This window comes from Athene noctua, chromosome 1, assembly GCF_965140245.1.
Source record: "Athene noctua chromosome 1, bAthNoc1.hap1.1, whole genome shotgun sequence".
NCBI classification, from domain to species: Eukaryota; Metazoa; Chordata; class Aves; order Strigiformes; family Strigidae; genus Athene; species Athene noctua.
Genome location: NC_134037.1, coordinates 8,365,206 through 8,391,475, shown reverse-complemented (window position 1 = coordinate 8,391,475; position 26,270 = coordinate 8,365,206). Strand labels below are relative to the sequence as shown.

The window sequence follows — 26,270 nt, the reverse complement described above, 5'->3', positions numbered from 1 at the left end:
AGACTAGCAATGTCAAATATAATAGAAAATATAGTGGAATTAGATTAAAAGATAAAGATTTAAAGTAATTCTGCGAGGAACAGTTATATTGCAAACAGATTCAAAGGATGAAGGTTTAAGAATTTCATTAGCAGAAACCAGAAAGAACAATTGGGTGCTGGGAGAGACTGGTACCACCAGACCCTCCTAATACAGCCAAGATATGAAAGTTGAATACTTCAAATACACAGTTACAAGAAACCTTCCTAATCTAAGATATATGAAAGGAAAGAGGATGCAAGGAAATAATCAAGATGCCTATGTGAAATAAACAGGAACAGAGAGCTGTAAATAATCAGAAAAGATATGCAATAAATACACACAGGTAAAGAACCAGTGCCAGCCACAGTTGAATCAGAATGTATAGTGACATTTTAGTTCATGTATCAAAGCGTGCTGGGACCATAGCATCCAGTGAAGCCGCTTTGCAACGAGGGGAGGAAAAATAACTGCACAAGAGTCTACCACTACAGCAACCAGTGATAAATCCAGTTTTGACAAAGAACTGCTTTCTCCATATTTAACCTACTAAACTTTAGGAAATCCTTTTCAAGTATGGACTTTTTTTTTTCCTCTTCTTCGTGTTAAAGAGGAACTGCAGCATTAATTATTCTTCCTCAGGGCATTAAAAAACACATTAAAACCAAATCAAGTTAAAGGAAATTCAGGAATCCCTGATCTCCACATGCATACGCCGTCCACTACAACACAAACCTGTGTTTCACATCAGTCTTCTAACAGTAGGAAACTGCTCTAAGATTCATTTTCAAAAGCACACATCAGGAACCTCTGAGATACACACCCATTACCACTGCTAGCAATTTCATCCTGAGCATCATTGTTATGATTCTCTGACCTTTTGGACATGTTAAGATTTTACAAAGGAAACAACTTCTAAACAAGATGCTTATCTCTGAAAACTGACACTAACCAATGCAAAGATTAATAGATACTCCATTAATAATGTTAATAAGAAATTATAATTGATGTTAATAAGAATCTGCAATTCTTAGATTTCTGCCCAAGCACCTGGGTTGAATTTTGGTGGTTGAAAAATTACACTGCCCACAGGTCTCATCTCCCAAGTACCACTACAACCAACCTTAACATGCCCAAGACTCCTATTCATTGGCTTCACAACAATTAAGGCATTTTTCTTTCTTTGTTTTTGTTGTTTAAGTCAGCCTTCTATATCCAAACTAACAGAGAGTGTCTGTGCTATGACAATACCAAGAAAAATCCTCCAGGACACTTCAGATTGTTTAGAGATGAGGCCACCACCAGCTGCCAGCCAGCAAAAGCAAAATGAAAATCTGACATTAACTGCAGCTGGAAATTTTAATATTTTTATTATGCCAGTCTTCTGCAACTCAAGGCTTGTCAGTGTTTCCATTAGCAACACAGATTTTATGCATTTATGACTTGGCAGGAGAAGGTCAATACAGACTGTCTCTTGGCATAAAACACACAACTGGGAAGTAACCACCCACTCTTTCTGTTGCAAACTACAGCACTAGTCATAACGGTTTGAAGTTTTCATAATCCCCACTAAACACATATTTCACAACACTTAGAAAATTTGTCAAAAATGCATGTAATATCTAGCTTCAGAGCAAAAAACACTGGGGTGATCTTAAGGGGCTATTGTTTTAATTGCACTGTCAGTTTAACAATTCCTCAGGGAAGTGTATATATGTATATATAAAATCTCAGAATCATTTAGGTACAGCAACACGTGACAAGAATTACTCTTCTTTGTACCCAGACCAAAATCTAACACATCTAAATTCATCTATAGCTTCATGATATCCATTAAAATAAACCAATAAGAAGGTGGTCCTGACCTACTTTTTAAGCAAGCAAGCAGTCTTCCCACCATCAGCTGCCTGCCCACGCATCACTCCAGTGGGGACAGCAGGATCCTCCCCACTCCCCTTGCCAGAAGCAAAGAACACTAAAACCAGCAGAGCACTGGAGATAGAGAAAGAAGGTCAGACTGCCTGAAAGGACATGCGGAATAGATTGTTAGAAATATGAAGTCCTTTCCTGAATTACAGGCTCATTATCCAGCAAACCTAAATCCTTAGCTAGATTCTTCAAGCATAAATATTAGGACTTTAGCTGCTCTGTTCTTTCTATATATGTCATTATACCAAGAACAATCATCTTTAGACTTTTTACATTATTTCCACTGTAAACTATGAAACATCAGTGTGTACAAAATGCACAATGCACAGCTTGTGCATTTCTATTAATTGGCTGAGTACATTTTAAATCAAGACATCAAGCAGCAAAATATGGTCTCGATCTCTGAAGAGAGACATGAAGAATACACAACAGTAAATGTCTGAGCCTCTACTTAGCTCACCTCTTTTCTCATCTCTCTTCTTCCCAGCAGAACAGCAATAAAGAACCCACAGACTGGCAAATTAACTTTCTGATTCATATTTTACTGGGCAGAAAATAAGGATGTCAGAATTGGACCTGTCTCTTATTTTAGGGGAGAAGGTGGAATTGGGAGCTTGTGATAAAACATCTCTTCCCCTCACAGCCTGCAAAACCCTATCACTGCAAAATAACACGTGTGTGACTGTATGAATACATATGAAAATCTGTACAGCTGCATACAAATGAGATTGTCAGCCATAATCTGTTCAAGTGCAATGAAACACCGTGGTTCCTAGAACGCAAAAATCTTCACATGAATCATTTAAGCACCTGTTACCTCTTACATTTGCAGTCTTAGTTACAGCAACAGAGAGGCAGGCACAGGGCAGCTGTAACAGCTCTAACTGTGTTAAATCTAAGATATCCCATGTCCTTTCACTTTGTCACTGTCTCCTCCTTGAATAGAAAACATGTTTTCTCATCCTCAGTGCTGTCACCCACAGAAGTATTTAATAAAGGCAAATAAAGAAAGATGAGTAATTTGCAGCTATTCCTATGTGACCCATTCCTTTGCCACACCTGACATGAACTAACAGGACAGATCAAGACAATTTATGAACCAAACTAGCTGAGAAGCTCCTGAGCTCTTTCCCTGGAGCATTCAGGAGGTCAGAGCTCTCAACAGAAGGGCTCGGCTAGGAGAGGTCACAAGCTGCCCCTGACTCTCCAGAGGATTAAAGGTTTTTCTTGAAATCAGATACAAATAATTTTAAAGATAAAAGTAGTTAACATCTGAAGAATGGACAATCTCGATAACCTTTGGTTTGCAAGACAAATTACCTCCTGGGCAGTTTAACATGTGTCAAAGGTTTTGGGTTTTTTTTTTGGTCTAGTTTATGGCTGAAGTAGGAATTGTCTAACAGTAACCACTGGGTTCAGTGCTGACGCATGATCAGGCTGAACCAACAGTAAGGCAGCACCTCTCCTCATCTTTACCCCTTCCAAAACTGAAATTGCCTCATATTCTGATTTCTGTACACCCTAGTCAAAGGCATTTCTGTTCAAGACTAAGGTTAGAAAAAAGTTTCCAGCTGACATGAATCCCCAGCAGTTTTCACAGGAGCTACAGACACACTGTACTATGGGATCGATTGTTGCTGTAGTTCCTCAACACAGCACACCACTCGCTCAAAGGCCATTATCAAAGGCTGAGCACGGCTTTGGAAATTCCCTTAAGTGTTTCTTATGAGAGTTTTATGCAGAGCTATCCATTTACATTTAAAGTTTTTGCATGCTTCAAACACAGGAGTACAGAAAGTAAGGATGCCAAGTCCTCGTAGATAAAACTTCTCTGCCATCAAGATGTCAGAAGACATCTGTGGACACTCTGTGCATAACAGTTTCATAAATGGTTGGAGAAATATTTTCCAAAAGTTAAATTATTAATATTTATGCCTGCTGCAGATTCAAATCACAATTTCTAACTTTTATTCTTTGAGGGGAAAATATAATTAGCTACAAAAGTGACTCAAGCCAGGCTCACACTTCTTCAGTTTACAGACAGAACTCCAGTGTTTCCTTCTATTAAATCACACCCACATCACATCACTCAGCATCGAGTTAAAACACATGTAAAAATATTAGTAACTTGCTATAATCTATGCTAAATATAGATCATAACATACCGCCTCTCCCCATCAGGAAAAAAGGCACCATCAACTAGGCAAGGTATCACTTCTTTCTCACAATACAGAACACATGGAATAAGCAGGATCTCTGGGAAGCATAAAACAAGTACTGAGTCATTTTAGACTTTCAAATTAAAACTGGAGCCACTGAATAAATGCAATATTTGAAGGTGAAGAGCAGGCAAACAACTGGACTTCAATAAATACAGAAAACTTCTCTCTACAGAGGGAATGTAAAAGCAGACTTGGAATTTCAGATCTTGATACAGACTATTATTATTACTATAACTACATATATTTTACTTTTTATACATGTAAATATATAAAGCATCAATTTTATTGTTGAGAACTGGATACCTATAAAGCTTGTGCCAAACAAGTGTCAAAACAGATTCTGAACTGAGGTCTTGTTAGTATTTGCAAATTACAAGACCTAAAAACATGCAATGTCTTACTCTGATATGTGATAACACTATTCTGATAATGTTAAAAAGATTCTTTCCATCTGCTTTCAACAAGGACCAAAGCCCAGATGAAGAAAAGCACAGCAGTCAGATTACCAGGCCTACCAACAGAGGAGCAAAGAATCCTAAATTAACAGGAGTAACTAAAAGAAGCACAGATGTTTACATACACGTATGCCAGCCATTTAATGAAGAACAAAAGTTAGTGTTAAAATACATCTAAAAATACCATCTTAATAATAATTTATGGTGCTGCCACATTCACAGCCAGATAAAAACATCTTAAAGTGTTAATTGCATTTCTTTTCTATTCTACTTGCTTATACATACGAAAATTTAATTATATTTCTTGTAATTACTTTATAGACTAACAGTTAATGTCCTGTCAAGCACCAGCTACAAAACAATGCTTTAGATCAATGAAACCAAGAATCATACACGGCAGAGGGCAAGCCATAGATCCAGCTCCTGCAGCACTTGGTGTTTTATCAAGCTTCCCTGACAAGGGAAAGCAGGAAGACACAGTTCTTTCCTTTCTCCCAGTTAAGTGCCTCTGTTGCTGTTCCAGAGAAACGTGTGATCCATCAACCACTACAGGTCCACTTTGATGTTTAACTCCGAACACTGCTTGCTCCTTCTCACCATCATCCTGGCTTCCTGCATCTGCTGTTGTACTCTGTTTTCTTCTTCCTGCCTCCCTTTTCCATGGCACCCATCTCTTTCCATGCCCTGTAAAACCTCCAGCACTTCACTTGTGGCCACCTCTGCACAAAGGTTAAAGCAAGTTAAAAACATTGCCACATCTACTTGCCTAAGACACAAAATGAAATGCTCAAGAGATTTGCCGAATAAAGACTAAAAATATAAATCACAAAATCACAGTGGGGATGAAGAGGTTTAAAGATTAAGTTTTATGAAAGATTCACACATTAACTAGCATTTTTAACTGAAAATGCATCTTTGCTTTCTCCTCCTGTTTTTTAAGTACCTAGGTGACAGAGCAACTGCCCATTGCCATCAGTTTATAACAGTTTGAAAGCTTATTACATCAAGTCCAAAACTAATGAACTCATGTATACACCAAAATATTTTAGGAAGTGAAAAGTATCCCAAGAGCTTGTTAAGCCTAGAAAAATTTACCACATCCAAGTTTGAGATCAGCTCATAATATTATATAGAACCCAGTGTTCAAGGAAAGAAAACATACATTCAAAAATAAATTTAATACTAAAAACACTACAGTAGAGGAGAGCTAACTTCTTCCCTCCAAAATGATGACCTATCCAAAAAATAATTTACAAGCGATGAAAATGGTACAAGATGACAGACCAGATGAGCTAGCCTCATGCAATGTTAAGGTTCACAAGTAGATTACTTCATTCAACCTCATAAAAGAATCAAAAGAACAGATTTAATATTAACTGTGTTGGGTGTACACACACGTTGATTTATTAGACATATTGGCAAAGTACTAAAAATACAGTGCTGGAATGGACACCCAGAGCCTCCCAAGATGTAAGAAACTTTACATATTACAATACCTGTATAATACCAAGAAGGTCAGTTATTACATATGCTAATTCCAGAGTACATACTTATGGCTGCATTTTAGACTTCTGTATATAGTGAAGGTCTAAACTTAAAAGTTTTCTGAATACGTCCAGTCAATTATTACTGACCAAGACGCTGACAAGGCTTTGTGGAGTTTACTCAACAATGGTTGTAAATGCCATCTGATGGAACACACCCTGTTAGCAGGCTTCCAGCCAGAGAATGGTTACCTTTCTCCAGTGCTTGGAGAGGAAGTTATAAAAGTACACACAAATCAAGTGTAAAAACTAAATAAGGAAGGGCAAAAGAGCAGATTACGTTTCATGTGGTTAAAGGAATAACTACCTGTATATACCTGTTGCCCCTTCCAGACTAGGTTGTGCAACAAACCATTACACCCAAACTAGGCAGCACTACAAGTATGCAGGCGTGTGCAGTTACAACAGAGTAGTATCACAAACCAATATGCCATTTAGAAAAGCAAGAGGCACATGTACAATCAAGAATCGTGGATAATTCAAATCAGAGAGGATAATTAGCATATTAAACAGGATTCACACAAGTAATTAATCACGTTTTATACTGTAGTCCTTTGGAAGAGTACATTCAGGTTCCCTTCATCACCAGTACTGCCACTGAGGCAAAATTTAGGAGTTCTTTCCTTTTCTTCCATGCTCTTGGCAACATAGTATTTTAAAATATGGTATATATAAATATGTTTTAAAATACTAAATATTAAAAGAAGCACCAGTGTTTTCTTCATTCTGTGTTCATGTTCAGCCATAGAAGAGTTCATGATGCTACAGATTTTTACACTTAACAGTGAGACAACAGTTTTCAAATGCCAACTGAAACCTTGAGAGGTGATTTGGTTTTTTTTAACACTTTAAAGCACAGGTCCTCATCTAGAACAGGAGGGGGGCCACATTTCACCAAATTTTCTGCACTTAAATAGTTACCTTTTGAGGAAAGCATCTGTAACATTTCAGATCTAATAGTCCATCAAGATAAGTAACTCACAGAGCCACATAACTTTATCATGCCATCTCCTTGTAATCAACATACCTATACTGCCCTGGAATATGCTATAATTCACATATCCTCAAGCAACACTGATGAAACAATAAAATCCCACTGTGGACACAGTGACAATACAAAAAGATAACCTGGCACTCAGGTGCCCACAAGCAGCTGTGATAGCATAGCTGTGACAGCAACAGCAGCTCTGCAGTGCAAAGTCTCAGATCATCTGCAAACTCAAACCTCTCCTTTTGCCCTCTTTGTGCCAGATACAGTCAGTTTACAAAGAGAACTCACAAGATCAGGGCCCAGCTGGTATAAACACAAGCAGTCAATCCAGTGACCTGACTGCAGAAGTCACAGGAATAAGGATAATCAACGATGAACTGAATTCCAGGAAAGTCTTACATATGACTATGTGCCTATGTATCAGTGCCATTGGCTATATCTGCCAATGTTTTCAGCTGTTGGGTTTGGGGGTTTTTTTAGTATTGTTTTTAGGAAAAATGGTTCCATCATACCCAAGCCATTTATCCTGACATTCCAGTTGACAGAAGGTTGTTTCCTTGTTTATTCAGGCCAAAATAGCCAGCTAGTAGAGAGACTTGTCTCTCACCCCACAAGCACAGGAATCATTATCACCATTCTCATAAATCCCAGACACATGCCAATGGATGGGATTAGCGGGAGCAGCTCAGGCAAACCCACATGACACCCTGTGATAACACATGCTCTGGAGCCACTATTTTCTCCAAGAGCCAGAAGAAAATTCAGCAGAACAATGCACAGCACCATCGTATTGGCAACAGGTCTTAAAGTACCAGCCTGAATACTCAGCTTCACTCCTTGCCAGGAGACAAAGAGCCACCTTACACCCATCAGTTCTCTCATACTCTCAGCACTGAAACCAAAATTACTTAATATGGCTTTCAATCTTGCACATTATCTTTGTTTCTGAAAAACAAGAACTGCCAGCTTTGAAGAAAGCATCATCTTCTTACGGGCAGGGCTGCCTACGTCTCCCTGAGAAGCTAATAACACCTCTGAGCTCCTCAGCCTCACCTCCCTACACAACCCACTGCGATGATAATTTCCTTAAAACAACAATAAAGCAAAGGAGAAAGCTGTATAAACTGAAGTATCATTTGACCAATAGGATTGATAAATTACTGCACATCACGTAATTTTCTCCAAGCATTACCTGGATGCAAAGAATCTGAACAGAACACCTAGCAGAGGAGCAAACCCCAGAATTCTACAAATAAATGTCTTTTATTCCATTCTATAAAGATATCCCAATTACTCCAAACTAGCTGCACATGGCTCATCCTATATACATTGTTTAAAAGCTTACAGTTATTTATCTGGGTGGTTTTTTTTAAAAATAATGTTAATTACGCTATTTAATTGTGACTAGGTTAGAAATAAGAACAACTCAAAAGCAAGTAACACAGCCACCTGCCACCACTCCCAAATCCACAATTAATTTTTAAGTTCTGGGCAAGGTCAATTTCCTATTTTTGAAAAGAAATTACCAAAGATGCTATGCTTGAAGGAGTTTTCAGCCAAAACTTCTCTCACCTGTTCACAGCACGCTCAGAGCTTAACAGCATCCCAATGGCAAGAACATAGGAAGGAGGCAGCAAAGACACAGCCTTAAGAAGGTAGGCTAGCTGTGCTAATACTCTAAAGTTTTGGTCTAGGGTGGCTTTTAAGGAAAGGAAAGGGGCTTGGGTTTTATTTACAGGGACAAACACACAGACACATAGAGCAGGAAGTTGAACAAGAAAGTAACGACTAAATCCAAGTCACTCCTAAAAGAAATTCTTCATGCAAACACCATAGCTGTCTGCAGTTCTGAGCGTCTCTATATACTACAAAGGTAGATAAGCCAAACTAAGCCCAAGTAGCTTTATTACACAAGCAACTCTAAGGCCAAGAATTTACATTATATATTAAATAAAATCTAAAAATTATATTGCAATCACAACTTTTAAATTTGTGCTGCTGTTCACATTCATTACCCCAAAACATAGTCTGTTTACAGTATTTGATGTTAAGAACATATGGAAAATAAAGCAAGCTTACCACTTCCAAGGACATATTTGCTCGAACACACCCTGTGTTGCAGCTTTTTTTATTTAAGGGGAGGAAGAAAAATGTCACAGCGAGCAAAGTTCATGTGTTAACCTGAAAAGGATCCAGGCTCGGCGCTAAACTAAGCAGGAGTGGCTGCACACACCTGTGCAGGCAAGAAGTTTTCTCTGAAGCAGCTCTATTATAGATGCGTCCTCCACTGAGCAGGCAGCTGAAGTGGTGCATATCTCAAACACGCTTGTAGAAGCGTCCAGCTCTCTCACCAGAATGCCCCTGGAGCCTACCGGCAAACTTTCTACCTTAACTGATGAAAGCTACTAATTAATCTAGCCGATGCTCCTCCCTCATTCTGGTTACTGCCTTGAGCTTATGATCGAACTGGTTTTACTACTATGAAAAGCCGTATTACTCACAATATAGCTAGTTACAAAACTAAGATACCAATAAATGAAACTAAAAACCCTCTCAGCTACATAAGGACAAAAAACTTCAGAAGGATGAACAACAAATCATCACTTCCAGATTATCAACACAACAGTTGGCTGGAGAGTGAATAGAGCTACTAAAAATAAACAAATACAAACCAACAAAAAACCCAACCCCAGACCAGAAAGCCTTCTACATCCTACACCTTAACGTCTCCAAAAACCTCACACATTCAACCTAAGAGCGTTACTGCACTGCTCTAACCCATACAGGAGATGAATATCTGTGTGCACATTTCACACTGTGATGAGTTTTAGAAAGGAAAAGCCACTCTCAAAACAATAAAAGTCTGCTAGGTTTCCAGTGCTAATTCCTTTCAGGAATTTATGAAGTTGTTTATTTTAAATTGCCCATACAGGAAGAAGAAGAAAAATGGCAATAAAAATGTCAGGAACAAGAAAACTTATTCAAATATTTCAACCCCACTAAAAGCGTAATAGGCATACAGATCAAACTGGAATTTCAAATCAGGTTTTATTAATAAAATTGGAAATCTATGTACTCCAAAATCCAACACTGCAATACAGGCAGAAAATATTTTAAAAGGCCTACTACTGAAAAGTGAATTCAAGGAAATCAGCTTCACAAGTGGGCAGTACAATTGATTGTACTACTTTTTTTCCCCCCATCCTATGTGCTTTCAACTATACGGTCACAAAAAGCTTCTCCATCACCCCTAAGCTCTGATTTCAGGACTGCTTTGGACATCCCAGTGCCTGACTTCCCTCCTAACCTTTACAATACCTCCTGCTGCGTCCATCTAACACAGTGAACCTGTCACACTAGTATCTGAGGATGTTTGGAGGCTTGATAGGATTCCCCTTAACTGAGTCTACTGGTTCTATTTTAATGCAAAACAACACAAGTGGAAGCCAGCACCAAGAACTGCACCTTTTGGGACAGACCATCTCAGACTCCTGGTTAACCTGTCAAGGGACAAGCTTGCAGAAAATGCCCGGGTCTCAGCTGGCACTAGGAACAAGGTACCACCAAAGCTCTGATCCTTCAAGATCTTACCATCAATGGTTTGGGTAGAAGGCAAAAGAAACCCAACCAAGAAGTTACCAGCAGATGATACAAGGTACCAAGCATCAGCATCCACAGAAGCTTCCATATACTCCCTCCTGCATACAAGTATTTCAAAGTCATATAATGCTTAGCTCACCTACTTGTCTATACAACAAATTAATCTGTTTGAAAACACATCAGTTTCCTTTGCTGCACTTAAGACAGCAAAGACCCAGTTGCTACTACTACATGAAACAAACCCACTACCACTACATAAAACTATTTTGCAATATTCAGAAGACTTGAGGGAAAAAAAAAAAAAAAGAATACATAATCAGAAAGCTATTTCCCACATGACTTCAGCACTTGGTCATACTTCAAAACAGAAAAGATACATTTGTCAAAGCATGCAAAAGCCAAAGTGTGATAAAGTGTGAGTGTATAAAAAGACAGTAAATCCTAGTATTAGCAGAGCCCAGAAGGAAGGAATAGAAGAGGACTGATCCCCTTTAGTAGTGATGATACAGTCCAAATCTGGGGCATCCAGGTGTCATGCAGCCATAATCCCCATTAACATTTTGGTTGTCCTTCAAACAGGCAAGAAGCAGCCACACGCTGCCTGGTAGCCAAGGACAGTTTGCAGCTGCCACCAAGGCAACGAGCCCTTTTCCTGACCTCGAACAGGATGAATAAGAGACAAACTAACAAAATGAGCAAAAACCAAACTAGCTAGAATTAGCACCTCCCTCCCAATTCTCCTGCAGTTGTCTGATGAAAATCAGACTTCTTTAAAGCACTCCTTTATCTTCTCTAAAAATATCTAACATTTGAAAAAGAAAACATGTCCATCTTCACCCAATTTAATCTGTCATCTATTTATTATGTTTTTAAATATTTTATAGGTGAAGAGGCTAGGCAAATCTAATGGATAAACACATGCACTTTCAGCTTTAAATGCTAATTGTTTTCAGATCAGCACCTCAAATTTTACCATCAAAATTCTTCATGGAGAGTTTATACCACAACCTCAGTTAATTCTTAACAAACCAGCCTATATATCACAAAAAAAACTCCAAATTAATCTATATAATGAGTTCGGCACAGATCCTCAGCTGATGAATGAAATTACACTTATAACAGGAGAATAAAAAGATCCATTCAGAAAGGAATAAATATTCAAGTACAGTCAGTCCCAGAATTTTGCATCCAAACATGTCAAACTTGGTCCAGTCCTTGGTCCTGTTCACATTGATTTGCTCTCTCTGGCCATGTTTCTATTGACCTAACCTTGGAGATCCATCCCATGCACCCGAGGTCCCCTCAGTCCTCCCAGCTGCTCTGTCCTCCCAGATGCATCCGCCTCACTGCATCTTTCAGACCTTCAGCCTCCCTTCCCTTTCACATGGGTCATGACAAGTTAGCAATATTTGTCCCTCTAACATCCTTCTTGTCACTATCCCTCCTAATCAACTTGATACACTTCTCTACTCTCACCCCTAGAGCCCCTTGCAGGAACAGTAAGGAGGTTCCTGCTTAAAGCAGCATGACACCCCTTCCCATGGAAAGCTCAGAAGACACAGAGACCACCACCACCAGGTGATGGTGAGCTGCGGGGCAAGGCAGCAAATGAGTAAATCCATTTCTCAAGGGACCTTCCTTGTTCACAAGGCCAAAGTACAACCCTGCTTCAGCTTGTTTCTACCTCCCTCCTGAAGTTCACCCACAACTTGTGGGTGTTAACATTGGAGCAGGCCAAGCTGGAGCATTTGAATTTAGTTGTTGAGGCTTGGCATTTACAGCAGTCTGGTCATAGTGGCAGTTCATTGATCCTGCACTATCAACAACCTAATGCTAAGTGGCAAATGAGAACAGTTGGAGGGGAAGCAGGAAAGCCTCCCTTTTCTGCAACATCTTTCTCAGAAATAAGTCTCTCAAGCTATCACTGCCACTAAATTAACTTTTAAGAAACTATAATCAAACTGGTCACAAAGAAAACCATAACTTTCAGTTCCATAACAATTAATGCTTTCCTATCCTCTCATCACTGCACAACAGTCTTCCAGCCTATGTATAACATCTTAAAGTTCCCAAGATCAGCCTCCTAACTGCACTCAACTCTAGCACCAGGAAGGCAAGTTGCCTCCCTGTTGCCATGAAACCAAAGAGATCATTTTCTTTTACACAACATCCTTTCCCTTCTCCAAATCCCTATGCCTTCTAGAAAACCAACCGTCCCCTGTAATTCAGGATATCTGACCATGCCATGCACACACTGAACAGCTGTATAGCTAAAAATACCTGGAGCTGAAAAGCACAGAGATTTTTCAGGATGGAAATAACGTAAAAGAAGTTTATAAAAGATACAGCTACAGAAGGGCGAGAAAACATCCAACAAGTTTAGTATTTAACATGGAAACAAGCCACATCCGATCCCTCTTCGCTGTTGAGTAGAAAGATGGTCTTGATGGCACAAGAACCAGAGAAGAGCCATGTCCGATGCTTGCTTGCTATACAGCGCTTGAGTGTTAAGTACATCATCAACACAGTAATTATCAACACTTACAGTAGAATTACTATTTATAAAGGACTCAAAACCCAACATGGATTTTGAACTAAGCTACAAACAACTTAAAAATATTAGACAAGTGAAGGGCAAAAGTACAACATTTTTCCTTGGTAAAGGATCCTCTGAGAACAACTGGATTATTCCCATCAGTTTTAAAAGGTATATACTTAAATCCTCCTGAAGTAAGTCAAAAATGAATAATTTTGCTTTTTCAGTAAGATGAACAAAAAAATTGTCAAGTTTGATGTAAGCAAGTGTAAAGAAGTGTTTATAGCACTGGACAAATTTCTTCTTAGGTTTAACAATATGAAAATATCACAGTAAGATACATTAGATAATTTTGTTCTGCAAAGAATTAATTTCACGTCAAGAGAGACAAGAATATCTAAATTCTCTGATTACACTTTACAGAAGTTACACTGACGACCCCTTGGAAGTTAGTGAAAAGTTTAAAAAGCATCAAGCAGCAAAGTATAACTTCTTCATAACACGTACTTTAGATGAGAAGCTATCTGCAGCTCAGCAGACTCTGAATTTCATAATTTATAATGTGGAATAGCACACCTAGTTACAAAGAAGTCTGCAAAGCAGCTAATAAATAGGTCAATACTCAATATAACATTTAGAAAATTTGCAGGGAAAAGTTAAAATGTGGAAGGTGCGAGCAAGATCTTCAATTAAAGTTAGGACACAAACACAGAATATGTATGAAAGTTTAAATACTAGGTTAGAGAAGCAATATCTCACAGCAGAAGACAACGACCACAAGTCAGTCTCACAGCACTAAGACAGAAAGAGATCCCAGAGAGGAGGATTGTGTTTAGAAGGATGATGACTAAGCCAAAGACACGACAGTGCTGCAGCCCAGCAGAGCATTCACCTCACACCCTTTCCTGTTTCAGGTATGTGCTGCTGACAGGTGGCCAGCCCAGTCAGGAAACCAAAAGCCAACCTTATTTCACAAGTTACCTTTTAGCTGGACATGTTCCCTGCCCTGTCCTTTTGCATGGTCATGAAAAAGGCAGTGCCAGCAGCAGGGAGTACAGAGTAGGGCAGAATCTCTCCTTCAAACAAAACAGCTTGGTCCAAGCTGAAGCATCCACACAACCACAGCCTGAGGATGTAGTTTTTCATTATAGCTGAGCTGACTGAGCTGTGACCCCACTTTCCCAACTCTCTCATGACCTGATGTCTTTTGTAGGGGTAGGTTTGGGTACTTATTTGGGTTTTTTTAATCAGTTCATCTCACTGAAGCAGGTAACCACGACTACAAACAACTTAGGGCACTGCAGCAGTAGGAAGGAGACAGAACATACAGTGCAAGTGTACAGACCAAAAGAAATACTAAAGTGATTAAGGACAGCAGAACTTACTTCAAACAAGAAAGGCCTTCAAAAGCATACTAAAGAAATGTAATCATCTAATAGGTCTTCCAGTTAAAAAAATCATCTTGTTACAAATACAACTGATGTGTTTTCTAATCATTTCCATAATAACTAGCCTGCAGTACAATCACAGTAAAACCAAGTCAGTGCAGAAAACTCACCTTCACAAAATTGTCAGGGAACATGCCCCTTTTGCCATTTAGCTCCCCTTCTAACCATCCTTCTTCTTCCAGTTTTTTCACATTCCTGATGATTTCCCCAACTCTGATCGTTAACTCATCATCATGCACTGCATCATAGTCATATTCCACAATATAGTCCACTAAAAGGGAAAAAATAAAACAACCACAGTGAATGCAACTCAAATGTGGAAACGCAACATGTAAGCCATGCATGTACAAAGAGGCAGACCTAGCGACAAACACTAAGAACATGTGTTTCCCTTACAGCAACACTTATTTGTGAACTGTAGCATTCCCAAAAATTTTGGAAGGGGAAAAACTGGACAGTCACCTATTAAAGAAATTTAGGAATATGACATTGGGTCATGTTTTGTTGATGGTGGGTGGGTAGGTTTCTGTGCATGTCTAGTGGAATGGATTGCTGGCAGTGGTTTTTCCCCCCTGCCCCACCAAATCCCAGCCCAAGATTTACCAATTAAGAATCGCTGCCTAGAGGGCAAGTGTTTGTTACTCAATACATATTTTAGGGCCAAGGAGGGAGAAGGGTTCAAGCTGTACATGTATGGTACGTACACACAATGCTTTGTTAATTCTCATATTTGCATCTACTATTATATCTGAAAAAACCTGATTGCTGCACACAATATTTTTGCAGGTTTGATCCAAGAAATATAATACAGCCAGAAGGTGTACAACTGACAATATCATACAACTTAAATTGCACAGACATGTAAGAGGCACCCTCCTTCAGATTCATCTGGTTTTGCAAGAACAATAAGCAAGTGAGCTTTAATTTTGATATAATTAAGTTTACTCAGAAGAGCATAGCAATGATTTACATACTTGTCCATCTGTTGCACAAGATCCATGAGAGTTGCTTACTGACAGCTTAAGGCTTGTTTGGTAATAAAGGCTCATTTGTTCATCAAGAAATTCTGTTTATGCCAGAAATTTCCACAAATCTGCAACAATCAAATAATCTTCCCTCTCAGTCAAATCCAGTCAGGATACCCAGGCACTACCAAAGGTAACGCTGTTCTGAAACCTCCCTCTCCTCTGCAGATCACAACAGACACGCACAAAGATAAGAGCACAATAGGGTTAAGAGACAGAAATCCTGAATGGCTGTGAAAGTTTTTTCCCAGCTTCTCTTTATTCTATCAGTGCATAACAATATCCAACAATTAATTCACAAATTAAGGAGTCAAATGGGAGAAAGTATTATTTCCTAGTGTTGAACTTACAGCTCCATTAAATCACTGTATAATTCTGTTCTGTGGCCAGTTTTGATCAAAAGCGCTGCTGCACTTACATTGCAATGCAGTCTTTATTCCTCTGCTGCCTATAGATGAAGTTAGAAAACCCTTGGTAAAAAACAGAACTATATGATAGTGACATGAATACAAGCAAAGCTAGAATGATCTGTCTGGCAAACTACTTTCTGAATACACTCATTAACAAAAGAACCAGTCGAATATAAACATTAAGCTTTAGTTTTGCTTTTTGTCCTTTAAGAAATAAAATTTGTTTTCTTCATTATGAACAGAAGTCATCACTAAAATTATCTGCTTGTGATACACACTCTGGAACTCTTAACACACTTTTTGTACTGTATACATTTAATTCTGCCAAATGTATTCTCTAAGCTTGCTTTAAAGCATCATATTTCCCCATTACTGCCTGCAGCAAGCATAGTAGTTTTGTCTTGTTTCTGCACTGAATCTTCTTTTGAGTGGCTGACATAAAATATTGCCCAACAGATAGGAGATTCTGGCAGCCACAGATCATAAAGACAACTGCCATTCATCACCTACAGTCTGGAAATAAAAATGTCATCTTCCAACCAACTCAACCCAACCATCTTGGAAACCTAAAAATGCATAAAAATATAAGAAATATCCATATTTTTCTCATGATAAATTCTGGTTTTAAGCACATTAGCAGGTATTATATTTCAATATACACACTATAGGACAGCTTCACAAAATTAAACATGGAAAATGGATCAGAGCGCAGTGTCAGTCATGCTAAATGCAGACTGACTCGAACTGCCAAACACCTGGTCCTTTTTCCACAGAAGTAGTAGGCAATCATACCCACACTGTGTCAACATGAACTAATTATTTTGAAAGCTTCCTTATTTCCTTGGGGGACCATTTCTATATTTGTGCTTGAAATGCACAACACGTTCATTTTTGTCACGTTTCCAGCTGTAAAATGTAGACTCGGTCATACCAACAACCGAAGAAGGATCTCAAACCCGTTCCAGTCATCACCCATGTGTCTCCATGTTCCAAAGACAAACAGCAGTAAATGAATATCAGCTTTTTGTGTTTGAAATTTAGGTTCTGAATTCCCTCTTTTGTCAGTGATACTCAATACCACCCTCACTCTCATGGATACATACACAAAACAGACCTAAAATCTGTTGTCTCACCTGTAAAGTGGGTGGAGTCATGGGGAATGTCAAGATAATTTCATCACAGACATTGCTTTCATATCATGACACAGAAACACCAAGAAGCTACACATCTCACTACTAGAGAGTCCTCAACAGGAATACTTACCAGTTTTGCTTTTCAGTATTAGCTAGTAGCACTAGATGAACCATCCACATAATTCAGACTGCAGTGTGACGGGCAAGAAATCATTCTACTACCAAAACAGTCCAGAATAAGTAAGCCTCTGAAAGATCTTCAAGTATAACATTTACCCAAGCAAAAACAGTGTACAGTGGTGACAGAAAATGTTTTCAAGAAATCACAACTCCTTATAATAATAATTATTAGGAATCAATCAGTCTACAGATTATACTTCTGAATGCTTGAAGCAGTACAGAATTTTTCTGAATTACACTTCTAAATGCTTCAAGTTCTCATTTAAAAGCTTTACTCAGAAACAGATGTGGTATTCCAATCAGTCAGAAATAAGTTGGGCTGCAGTAATACAAGCTGGTCAAAACTTTTGAAAACCAGAGTGTCTCAACTGGTAGAACATGCAGCAGAACACCTCAGCGACTACCAAAACCACCTCTTACCTCCCCTCTAATTTTTACACAGCTTTCTCCATTTCAAACTCAACTCTAATTAATTATCTGTCATTTAAAAGTTCATAAATGACCATGTCTTGGATGAAAAAAAGTGTTTTCAAGCTTGAGCCCAAACACTGTGAGGTTAACCATGCTTTTCTTGCACATCCAGAAGGACCAAAGCTGACCCAATAAGGAGACAACATCCTCCTGAGTTTTTACAGGCAGAATAGAGCATCACAAACCACCTCCTACGCTGTGTGCAAAGATGATCTCTTTATCATAGATCTCCAACAAATAAATGGCAATCTTGTTTTGGCAAGAATTCAAATATAAACAGAAGACATCACTTGGCACATGCTTCCAACCAAGGAAACAGGGAAGGAAACAGAAAAAAAAAGACAAGCCAAATCAGAATCAGGTTGCTTAGGATACTACAGAAAAATTATAACAGACTGTAAAAACTGACAGAACAGATTCAGAAACACAGGACTATGTTCAGTGCTGTGGTAGCAGTCGAGAGTCTAGAAGATCTGTTCAACAAAGCATCAGAGGCAGCTGAGCCAGTGACACACAGGAGCACCAGGGTGGTGATAGTGGGAATCAGCAAATATGTATGAAGAGGAAATCATGCCTGAACAACCCAACAGCCTTCCACAATGAAATGACTACTTCACTGGATGATGGGAAATCAGCTGACACTGTCTCCCATAACATCCTCATACACAAACTGATGAAGTACAGACCAGATGAGTGTGAAGTGAAATGGACTGAAAACTGTCCAAAATGTCAGGCTCAAAGGGTTGTGATCAATGACACATGATCCAGCTGGAGGAGAGTCACCAGTAGCATGCCCCAGGAGTCAATGTGAGTTATTCAGTGACTTTACTGATGTCCTGGTCAATGGGACTAAAATGTACCCTCAGCAAGTGTGCAGATGATACAAAACTGTGACAGACCACATGGGTGTGCTGCTATTCAGAGGGACCTCAACAGGCTAAGGAAATAAGCCAACATGAACCTCATGAAGTTCAAAGGGAAACATCAAGTCCCTCCCTGGGGAGGAACCACCCCCTGGCACCAGTACAGGCTGTGACTGCTTGGCTGGGAAGCAGCTTGGCAGAGGAGGACCTGATGGACACCAAGTTGACACGAGCCAGCAATGCACCCTTGCAGCAAAAGAAGGCCAACAGAATCTTGGGCTGCATTAGGAGTAGTACTGCCAGTGGGTTGAGGGAGGTGACCCTCCCCCTCTGCTCAGCACTAGTAAGACCTATTCTGGAGTGCTGGGTCCTGTTCTGGGCTTCCCAGTACAAGACAGGCACGAACATACTGGAGTAAGCCCAGCAAAGGGACAGGAAGATGACTAGGGAATTGGAGTGTCTTCATACAAGGAAAAGCTGGAACTGCTGGGAGAAGGCTCAGGGAGATCTTATTGATAAGGGCATGGAGAAAACTGAGCAGTGCAGTGAAAATACAAGAGTCAACAGGCACAAACTGAAACAGAACAAATTCCACTTAAACATTACTTACACATGACAAGAGTGATCAAATAATGGAACAGTTCATCCTGAGGGGCTGTGCGGTCTCCTTAGAGATGCTCAAAACCCAACTGGACACAGTCTTGGAGAACCTGCTGTAGCTGACCCTGCTCTGAGCAGGAGAGGTGGCCTGGATGATCTCCAAAGGCGCCTTCCAGCCTCAGCAATTCTGTGACTGATTTGAGCCAGAGATAAATGTTAGGTGGCAGCTTTCTGTCATTCAGCCATGCCAGATTTCCAGCGTAATTAGAGACGGTGCTTTTTGAAGGTTTTGACCCATTTTCAGGGGCAGGGGATCGATGAAATCAACAGTGCTAATTAAAAAAATATTGACTGGATATTGGGGGGGGGGGGGGTAGATATAACAGGCTTTATGGGAGCAGTGTGTTCAGCTCTTAGTTTCAATAAGATGACAACCTGACTAGTGAAACAATAAAACAGACCAAACATGTCAAAGCCAGTCAGCCCCCTCAACAACTACAGACTATGTTGTTCCTCATGGCAAAGACAAGAAATGTCCTAGCTAATAACACTGCCTCTGACAAAACAGCTCACGCTGTTAGCCAACATAGCAACACTGCCTGCAGAAGGTATTCACTCACTGCTGGCACAGGTGGACTCTCCACTTCTCCAACACTTACACAACCGGCTCTTCTGCCAGCCACATCCCAGTGTCAATACGGAAGGCAAGCCTCCCGATAAGCATGGCCTTACAACACCCACCTTAACTGATTTTAAACAAAGGAAATCTTCAGCTACTTGGACTCTTTCTGAAGTTGGCTGTTACAGGTAACTAAGGGTCTCTGGGAATCCTACAAAAAGAAATACATAAATAAATCAAGGAAAAGAGTGGAAAATATACTGAAATTCTAGCATGCCTACGTCCTCAATAGAAGTAACCAAGCATCAGATACTCGTCCAGCACAACTTCACATTCTTGGTACTTTGTTTAGGATATTACAATACTGTCAGAATCCATTGATCTTTCCATAGTAGCCAGAAAAAGACACAAACCAGATACAAAATAAATCCAATTAAGAACACATTTAATAGCTTATAAAGTTAAAAAAAAAATTCTAATTTGTGGGATAACTGAAAGCCTTACATATAACTAAAGTTATTCAAGAAGCCTTGCTGAAACTTGTGGCAGACCTGGAGGGACAGAGTTCAACATCAAGCACCAAGAGGAGCTCAAGTTGCAGGCCATGCTCCACAAAGGTCTCCTCAGACAGGTTTTAAGTCAGTTCAGATTCAAAGTAATTTATTGGAACATGAACCCTGGAAAGTTGTGTGGCCTCCAGAAGCATCTTGCCAGCAGAACTGCAGTTATACTAGAAACTAAGATTTGCTTTTCCAATTTATCATAACAGACAGTTGCTAGATGTCTGAAACAAACTTTATTTTCACTTGTAAGTCTATCAAAAAAAAAACACCTCAAAGTTTAATCTCCTCTAAAACCAAGCTAACATTCTTGTTATTATATATGCATACTCTTGGAGTTATAATGGTATTTAGTTTTATAGCAGACAGCAAGCTTACACTAGAGACAAAAGATGACAGAAGACACAATATTATCCTTTTAACCATCATACTTTTCTTCACAACTAACTCAAAATCGGGTGTTGGACTGAAGGAGAAAGCTCCTTCCAATTGACTTCCCCAAGAAACATTCCTACAATTTGTGAGATATGAGAGTTTCAGCTGTTTTAATAGTAATACCATACATTTGGCCACTGAAGACAGATCTTTACACTGAAACAGTAGTTCAGTGTTTAAATGCTGAACAATGAAAACAGCTCTGTAAGTGTTACACGTAAGTAGTGGTTATAAGAATGTTTTTTTTCCACTTCAACACCACAAAATTCCCTGTTACTCTGACCTGAATCACTGATGACAACCCACATGCTCCAATAAAGAGCCCTGGTGGACTCCCCATTGCCCTTAAATTCTAGTGCCTGCTTCCAAAACCGCACAAGTTTTGTCCTGCAAAGCTCTCCTGGTAAGACACACCTACAAGGTAAGCACAAGGTAACCTACAAGGCAACCAAAGACAAACCCCTCCTGGCCAAGAGTCTCCACTGCTCTGCAGCCAGGCTTCTCCTGCTGCACTCTGCAACTGCTCCCACGATTCGCTCTCCTGTTTACACAATGACCTACAATGACCATAATAACCAGTTCCTCGAAGATCAAAGTATTCTTTTGGGGTAAAGATGTGGGGTTGGTCTTCCTCACACTGAGTAGGGAAGCACTTCACATTTCCCACTATTGGGGAAACCACTCTAACCACTGGTCTTGTGCAAAAAGGTACTTCCCTTCCTTCCACACCCCAATAGCCATCAGCATGAGAAGCAGCCTAGGGACTGAACCCTGAACAGATGAAAACAGCAGGAAAACTATTTCCTATTTTCTTTCTCAGTGTCCAATACAACTACATCACTAATGGACAGTGGGTAAAACCTGCAAAGTACCTCCACCTTAACCCAAGGATGCTGTGATCCCATCCTTTCTTCTGTGTGCATTCACATGGTCCCTTCCCCCTGTTCTGCACTTAAATTAGTACTTACTTATACAACTGGTGAATGCGATAAAGAAAACAGCACGAGAGAAAACCATATAGTCCCAACTTTCTGCAAGTTTGTCTCCCTGTGATGGCTCACTGCAGGGTCAAGGATGAAGGACTGCATCAAACCCAACTTAGATCAACATCTACGTCATTGTTACAGTTCAGATCAGGAACACACTTTTCAGTGAAGCTCCAAACCATCCTTATTTATTGTGCTTCAGTTCAGTGTGGAACAGTGCTACAGCAAGTAATCAGGACTTTCTTCCACTGAAACTAAATCAAAGATATGCAGCCCAGGAACACTCTTAATGCCTATTAAAAATTAGCATGCATTAAGACCATGGGATAAGACTAGAACTATGATGATATAAAAGTGTCCAAAATGTGCAATATGAGTATCAGGTCCCTGACACCAGCAGTTTCCCCCTACAAATCCACTCATCTTGCCCCTTACTGCTTGCTGCTTGGCACATAACTGAAATCTGCCATGAAACCACATCCTAACATAATGCATCAACAATACGAGGCCACTGGATTCCTGTCAACTCTGATGGTAGGGATGCAGTTCCAAGCTATTAAGAAATTGAACAAGGAAAGACTATATTTAACTAACAGAAACCATGCAGCCTACACATATTTTACAGCACAGTTCAATACAGCCTTCAATAAGTCAATGATTTGAAGTCACACTATACAGAACAGCAGACACTAAACTGATCTCAGCCAAACAGAGCCATCACATTCATGCTCCACATGAAAGACCTGCAAGACAGCTGCATCATGAGGGCTACTGAAAGCATTAAACATCACAAGTAACACATTCTACCTTCACAGTAGTTCAAAAGGAGGTTGGACGACTCCTGTACAGCCTCAGAAACAGCAGTGATGCACAGCAGAGCCATTACTACCTGCGACTACTCCTAAGTGAGCCACACCAGTCGTGCCAGGTCCAGCCCTGATAAACAGCTCTGTACCAAAGCACTCACATTGCTTCCTGCTCCTGAAGCTTTGATCCCCTATATGCCAGCCAAGCAAACTTCTGCTGCCACAAGGAAGGGACACAGCAGACAAGGTACTCTGCATTTTAAGATAATGCCGAACTCACATATTCAAATATTGACTTCAGGTCTTTTTTAAGCCAAGTGTCCTGAGCCATCAGGATTCTTTCATTAGTTTATAATAAAACAACATAATGCCAATGGAACTGAAAGATTTTCGTGCCATTCTATGTACAATTTCTTTTAAGCATGTACAATTAACTCCCAATTTGCTGTAAGCTGATTATTCCAGTAGTACATTATTTCAAAGACAGAGAACCTAAATCTGTAGAATATTAGCTCAGGTGCTGGGCAAGCAAGCATTGTTTTCAAGCACTAAAGACATCTTCAATATGAACAAACACATGCTGTTGGTCTCAAGCTGATTTTACATCAAACCAGCTCAACTGTGTCCACCCAAACTCTGGGAACACCACAAAGACCCTGCTGCCGCCCAGCCGGGACTCAGTTTGGATCCCAGTAGGACTGGCTCCATTTGAAGCAACTTCCTTCACCCCCACTCCAACACCCCCACGTCTCAGAAGGCTCATCAGGTTCAGTGCAGCATTAGATGAGCAATGGCAATCAGCCACTACGCTACAGAGTCAGGCCAAACTCTCAACAAGCCCCCTTTCCACTTGCCCAGCATTAGAACTGATCAGAGCAGCATCCCGGTCTGAGCTCACATTCATGCAGCGCTGTGCTGGGGCAGCTCAGTCTGCCATCCCCAGCCCTACTTCCTCTATCAGATTAAAAAAAACACTGAATTTTAAATTTCCTTCCAAAAATAAAGTCTTTCTAATGAAAGACCATAGCACTGGTTATCAAGAAAATACATCATTCTTCTGCAGTACAGTTTATCTTTTCTATCACAAGTCACCACCAAAAAAGTGCTGGATATATACAACGGTTTACAAGATCACTTAGGTACTTAGTAAGTACTTTCCAGTGCTTACAGTAAGGGTATTTTAAACCGTCATAAAGATAGCTTTCAGAAAAAGAAAAAAAGTCAGAATAAACACATACCAGGGGAAAATAAAAAGGCAAGACCACAACTTTCAATCACTGTTTAAGTCCCATGATATCCAATATTTCAGTTGGGCCTTTGCTTGCTATTGTAGATTGAGCCCAGAGGGAAACTGAGGGCCAAGAAGCTGCTCGCGAGCTCCTTCCCCCTCATGGATAGGGAGGAGAAAATAAAAGGCTCCAAGACTGAGATAAGGACAGAGAGGCGTGACACACCCATTATGGTCGTGGGCAAAAGACAGACTATTAGGGGCAGAAAATGAACATCAATTTAATTTAACCATCAACAACACTTAAACAGGGTAGGACACAATCACATGTTAAAAACACCTTCCCCTCACCCCTCTCCTTCTTGGGCTCAGCTTTGCTCCCCATTTCTCTACCTCCTCCCCTCCTGCAGCAGAGGGTGCAGGGGATGGGGGTTACAGTCAGTTCATCACTCATTGTTTCGGCTACTCCTCAGGGGAAAGACTCCTCATACTCCTCCCCTGCTCCAGCATGGGGTCCCTCCCATGGGAGTCAGTTCTCCCTGAACTTTCTCCGACTTTCTCCTTCCCACGGGCTGCAGCTCTTCCCGAACTGCTCCAGCGTGGGTCCCTCCTGCATGTTGCAGTCCTCCCAGTGACGAACTGCTCCAGCACGGGCTCCCCACAGAGTCCCGGCATTCTTCAGGTGCAGCCACCAGCTCCAGCGTGGGGACCTCCACGGGCTGCAGGTCGGCATCTGCTCCACCGTGGCCCTCCATGGGCTGCAGGGGCACGGCCTGTCCTCCCACCACGGGCTGTGGGGGAGTCTCTGCTCCTTCCCCCTCCTCATTCTCCTTTCTTCCACTGACATCAGTGTCTGCATAGGTGTCTTCTTCATAACTCCTCCTCCTCTCAAGTTCCCTGTCCTGGGTTTAAGTGAGTGGTGGGGGGTTTTGGTAGTGGGAGAGGGGCTACAGCAGTGGCCCCTGTGAGAAGCTTCTCAAAGCTCCCCCACCTCCAAGTGGGACCCGTCTCTGGCCAAGGCCGAGCCACTTAGCAATGGTGGCTGCGCCTCTGTGATAATGTATTTAACAAGGGGAACCTGGGAGGAGGAGTTGGGGTTGTGAGGAGGAGTTGGGGTTGTGAGGAGGAGTTGGGGTTGTGAGGAGGAGTTGGGGTTGTGAGGAGGAGTTGGGGTTGTGAGGAGGAGTTGGGGTTGTGAGGAGGAGTTGGGGTTGTGAGGAGGAGTTGCCAGAAGGCCATCTGTGCAAACACCCAGGTCAGTGGAAGAAAGGAGAAGGGGGGAGGTGCACCGATGCAGAGCCCCCCTGCAGCCCATGGTGAGACAGCTGTGACTTTCAGACTTCTTGTGATCCACAAGAGCTGTCAGATGCCTCATTAAAGTCTCTCACACCTTGGATTTTACATCTACAGCTGACAGACAACTCTGCAGAAGTTGGCCAAACTAAAATTAATTTCAGCCACTGAACACTCCGAAAAATACCTTCTCACTGCTATGCCACTGACATCCCAATCACAAACTCAGAAGCATGATCCCTAGCCAGCTCCAGTCACTATCAAAGTCAGTGATAAGGTAATTTCAAGTAAAGTTAGGCTTTTTTCCTTCTCTTTTTTTTTTTCTTTCCACCCTGCAGTGTCTGCTGTTTTTCCTTACTCTTTTTGTAATTTGCTCTATGCTGCATCACCCAGTTCTAGCACAAACATTTCCTGCTTAGAGCAACAATCCCTCTACATCCATAGCTTGCCTAAAAAAAGGAAAATAAAAACAAAAATAGCAGTCTGCCCATGAGACCATCTAAAGCCAGAAGCCTTGGTTCTGTCAGCACAGAACTGGTCCATCTGGAAGCCTCCCTGGATCCAACTGGCATTTTTAGATTGGGCAAGTCAATGGTCCATTCTCCAATGAATGAGTCACCACACATTTTTAATAAAAAGTTACGTCTAATTTTACAGCCCAGTAAGAATGGCTGAAGTAATGAGGAAAATGAACAATTGAAAACTGTAAAAATGTACACTTCTCCTCACAAACTATTTCAAGTAATGAAAAACTCATTGCATTCTAACAGCAACCATCTCAAACACCATCTTCTGGAGCTGGCTCCATTACAATTAGCAAGATATTTTGTGAAGGAAATTAAACAATATAGCAGAAATCCTGCCCAGCAGCCTGCCCTGAAGCATTAAAGATGCAAACCATGCATGCCTCATTTTCCT

General features: G+C 40.6%; 1 protein-coding gene across 3 annotated transcripts in view; it reads right to left on the bottom strand.

Annotated features, from left to right (window-relative positions):
• The window catches only part of CD2AP (CD2 associated protein), an 88,529-nt gene that overhangs the window by 48,631 nt on the left and 13,628 nt on the right, over window positions 1–26,270 (bottom strand). For all 3 annotated transcript variants that reach the window (XM_074895533.1, XM_074895534.1, XM_074895536.1), the window contains exon 2: window positions 14,854–15,014. In XM_074895533.1, the coding sequence (XP_074751634.1) occupies window positions 14,854–15,014 (161 nt within the window). The remainder of the gene's footprint in view (window positions 1–14,853; window positions 15,015–26,270) is intronic.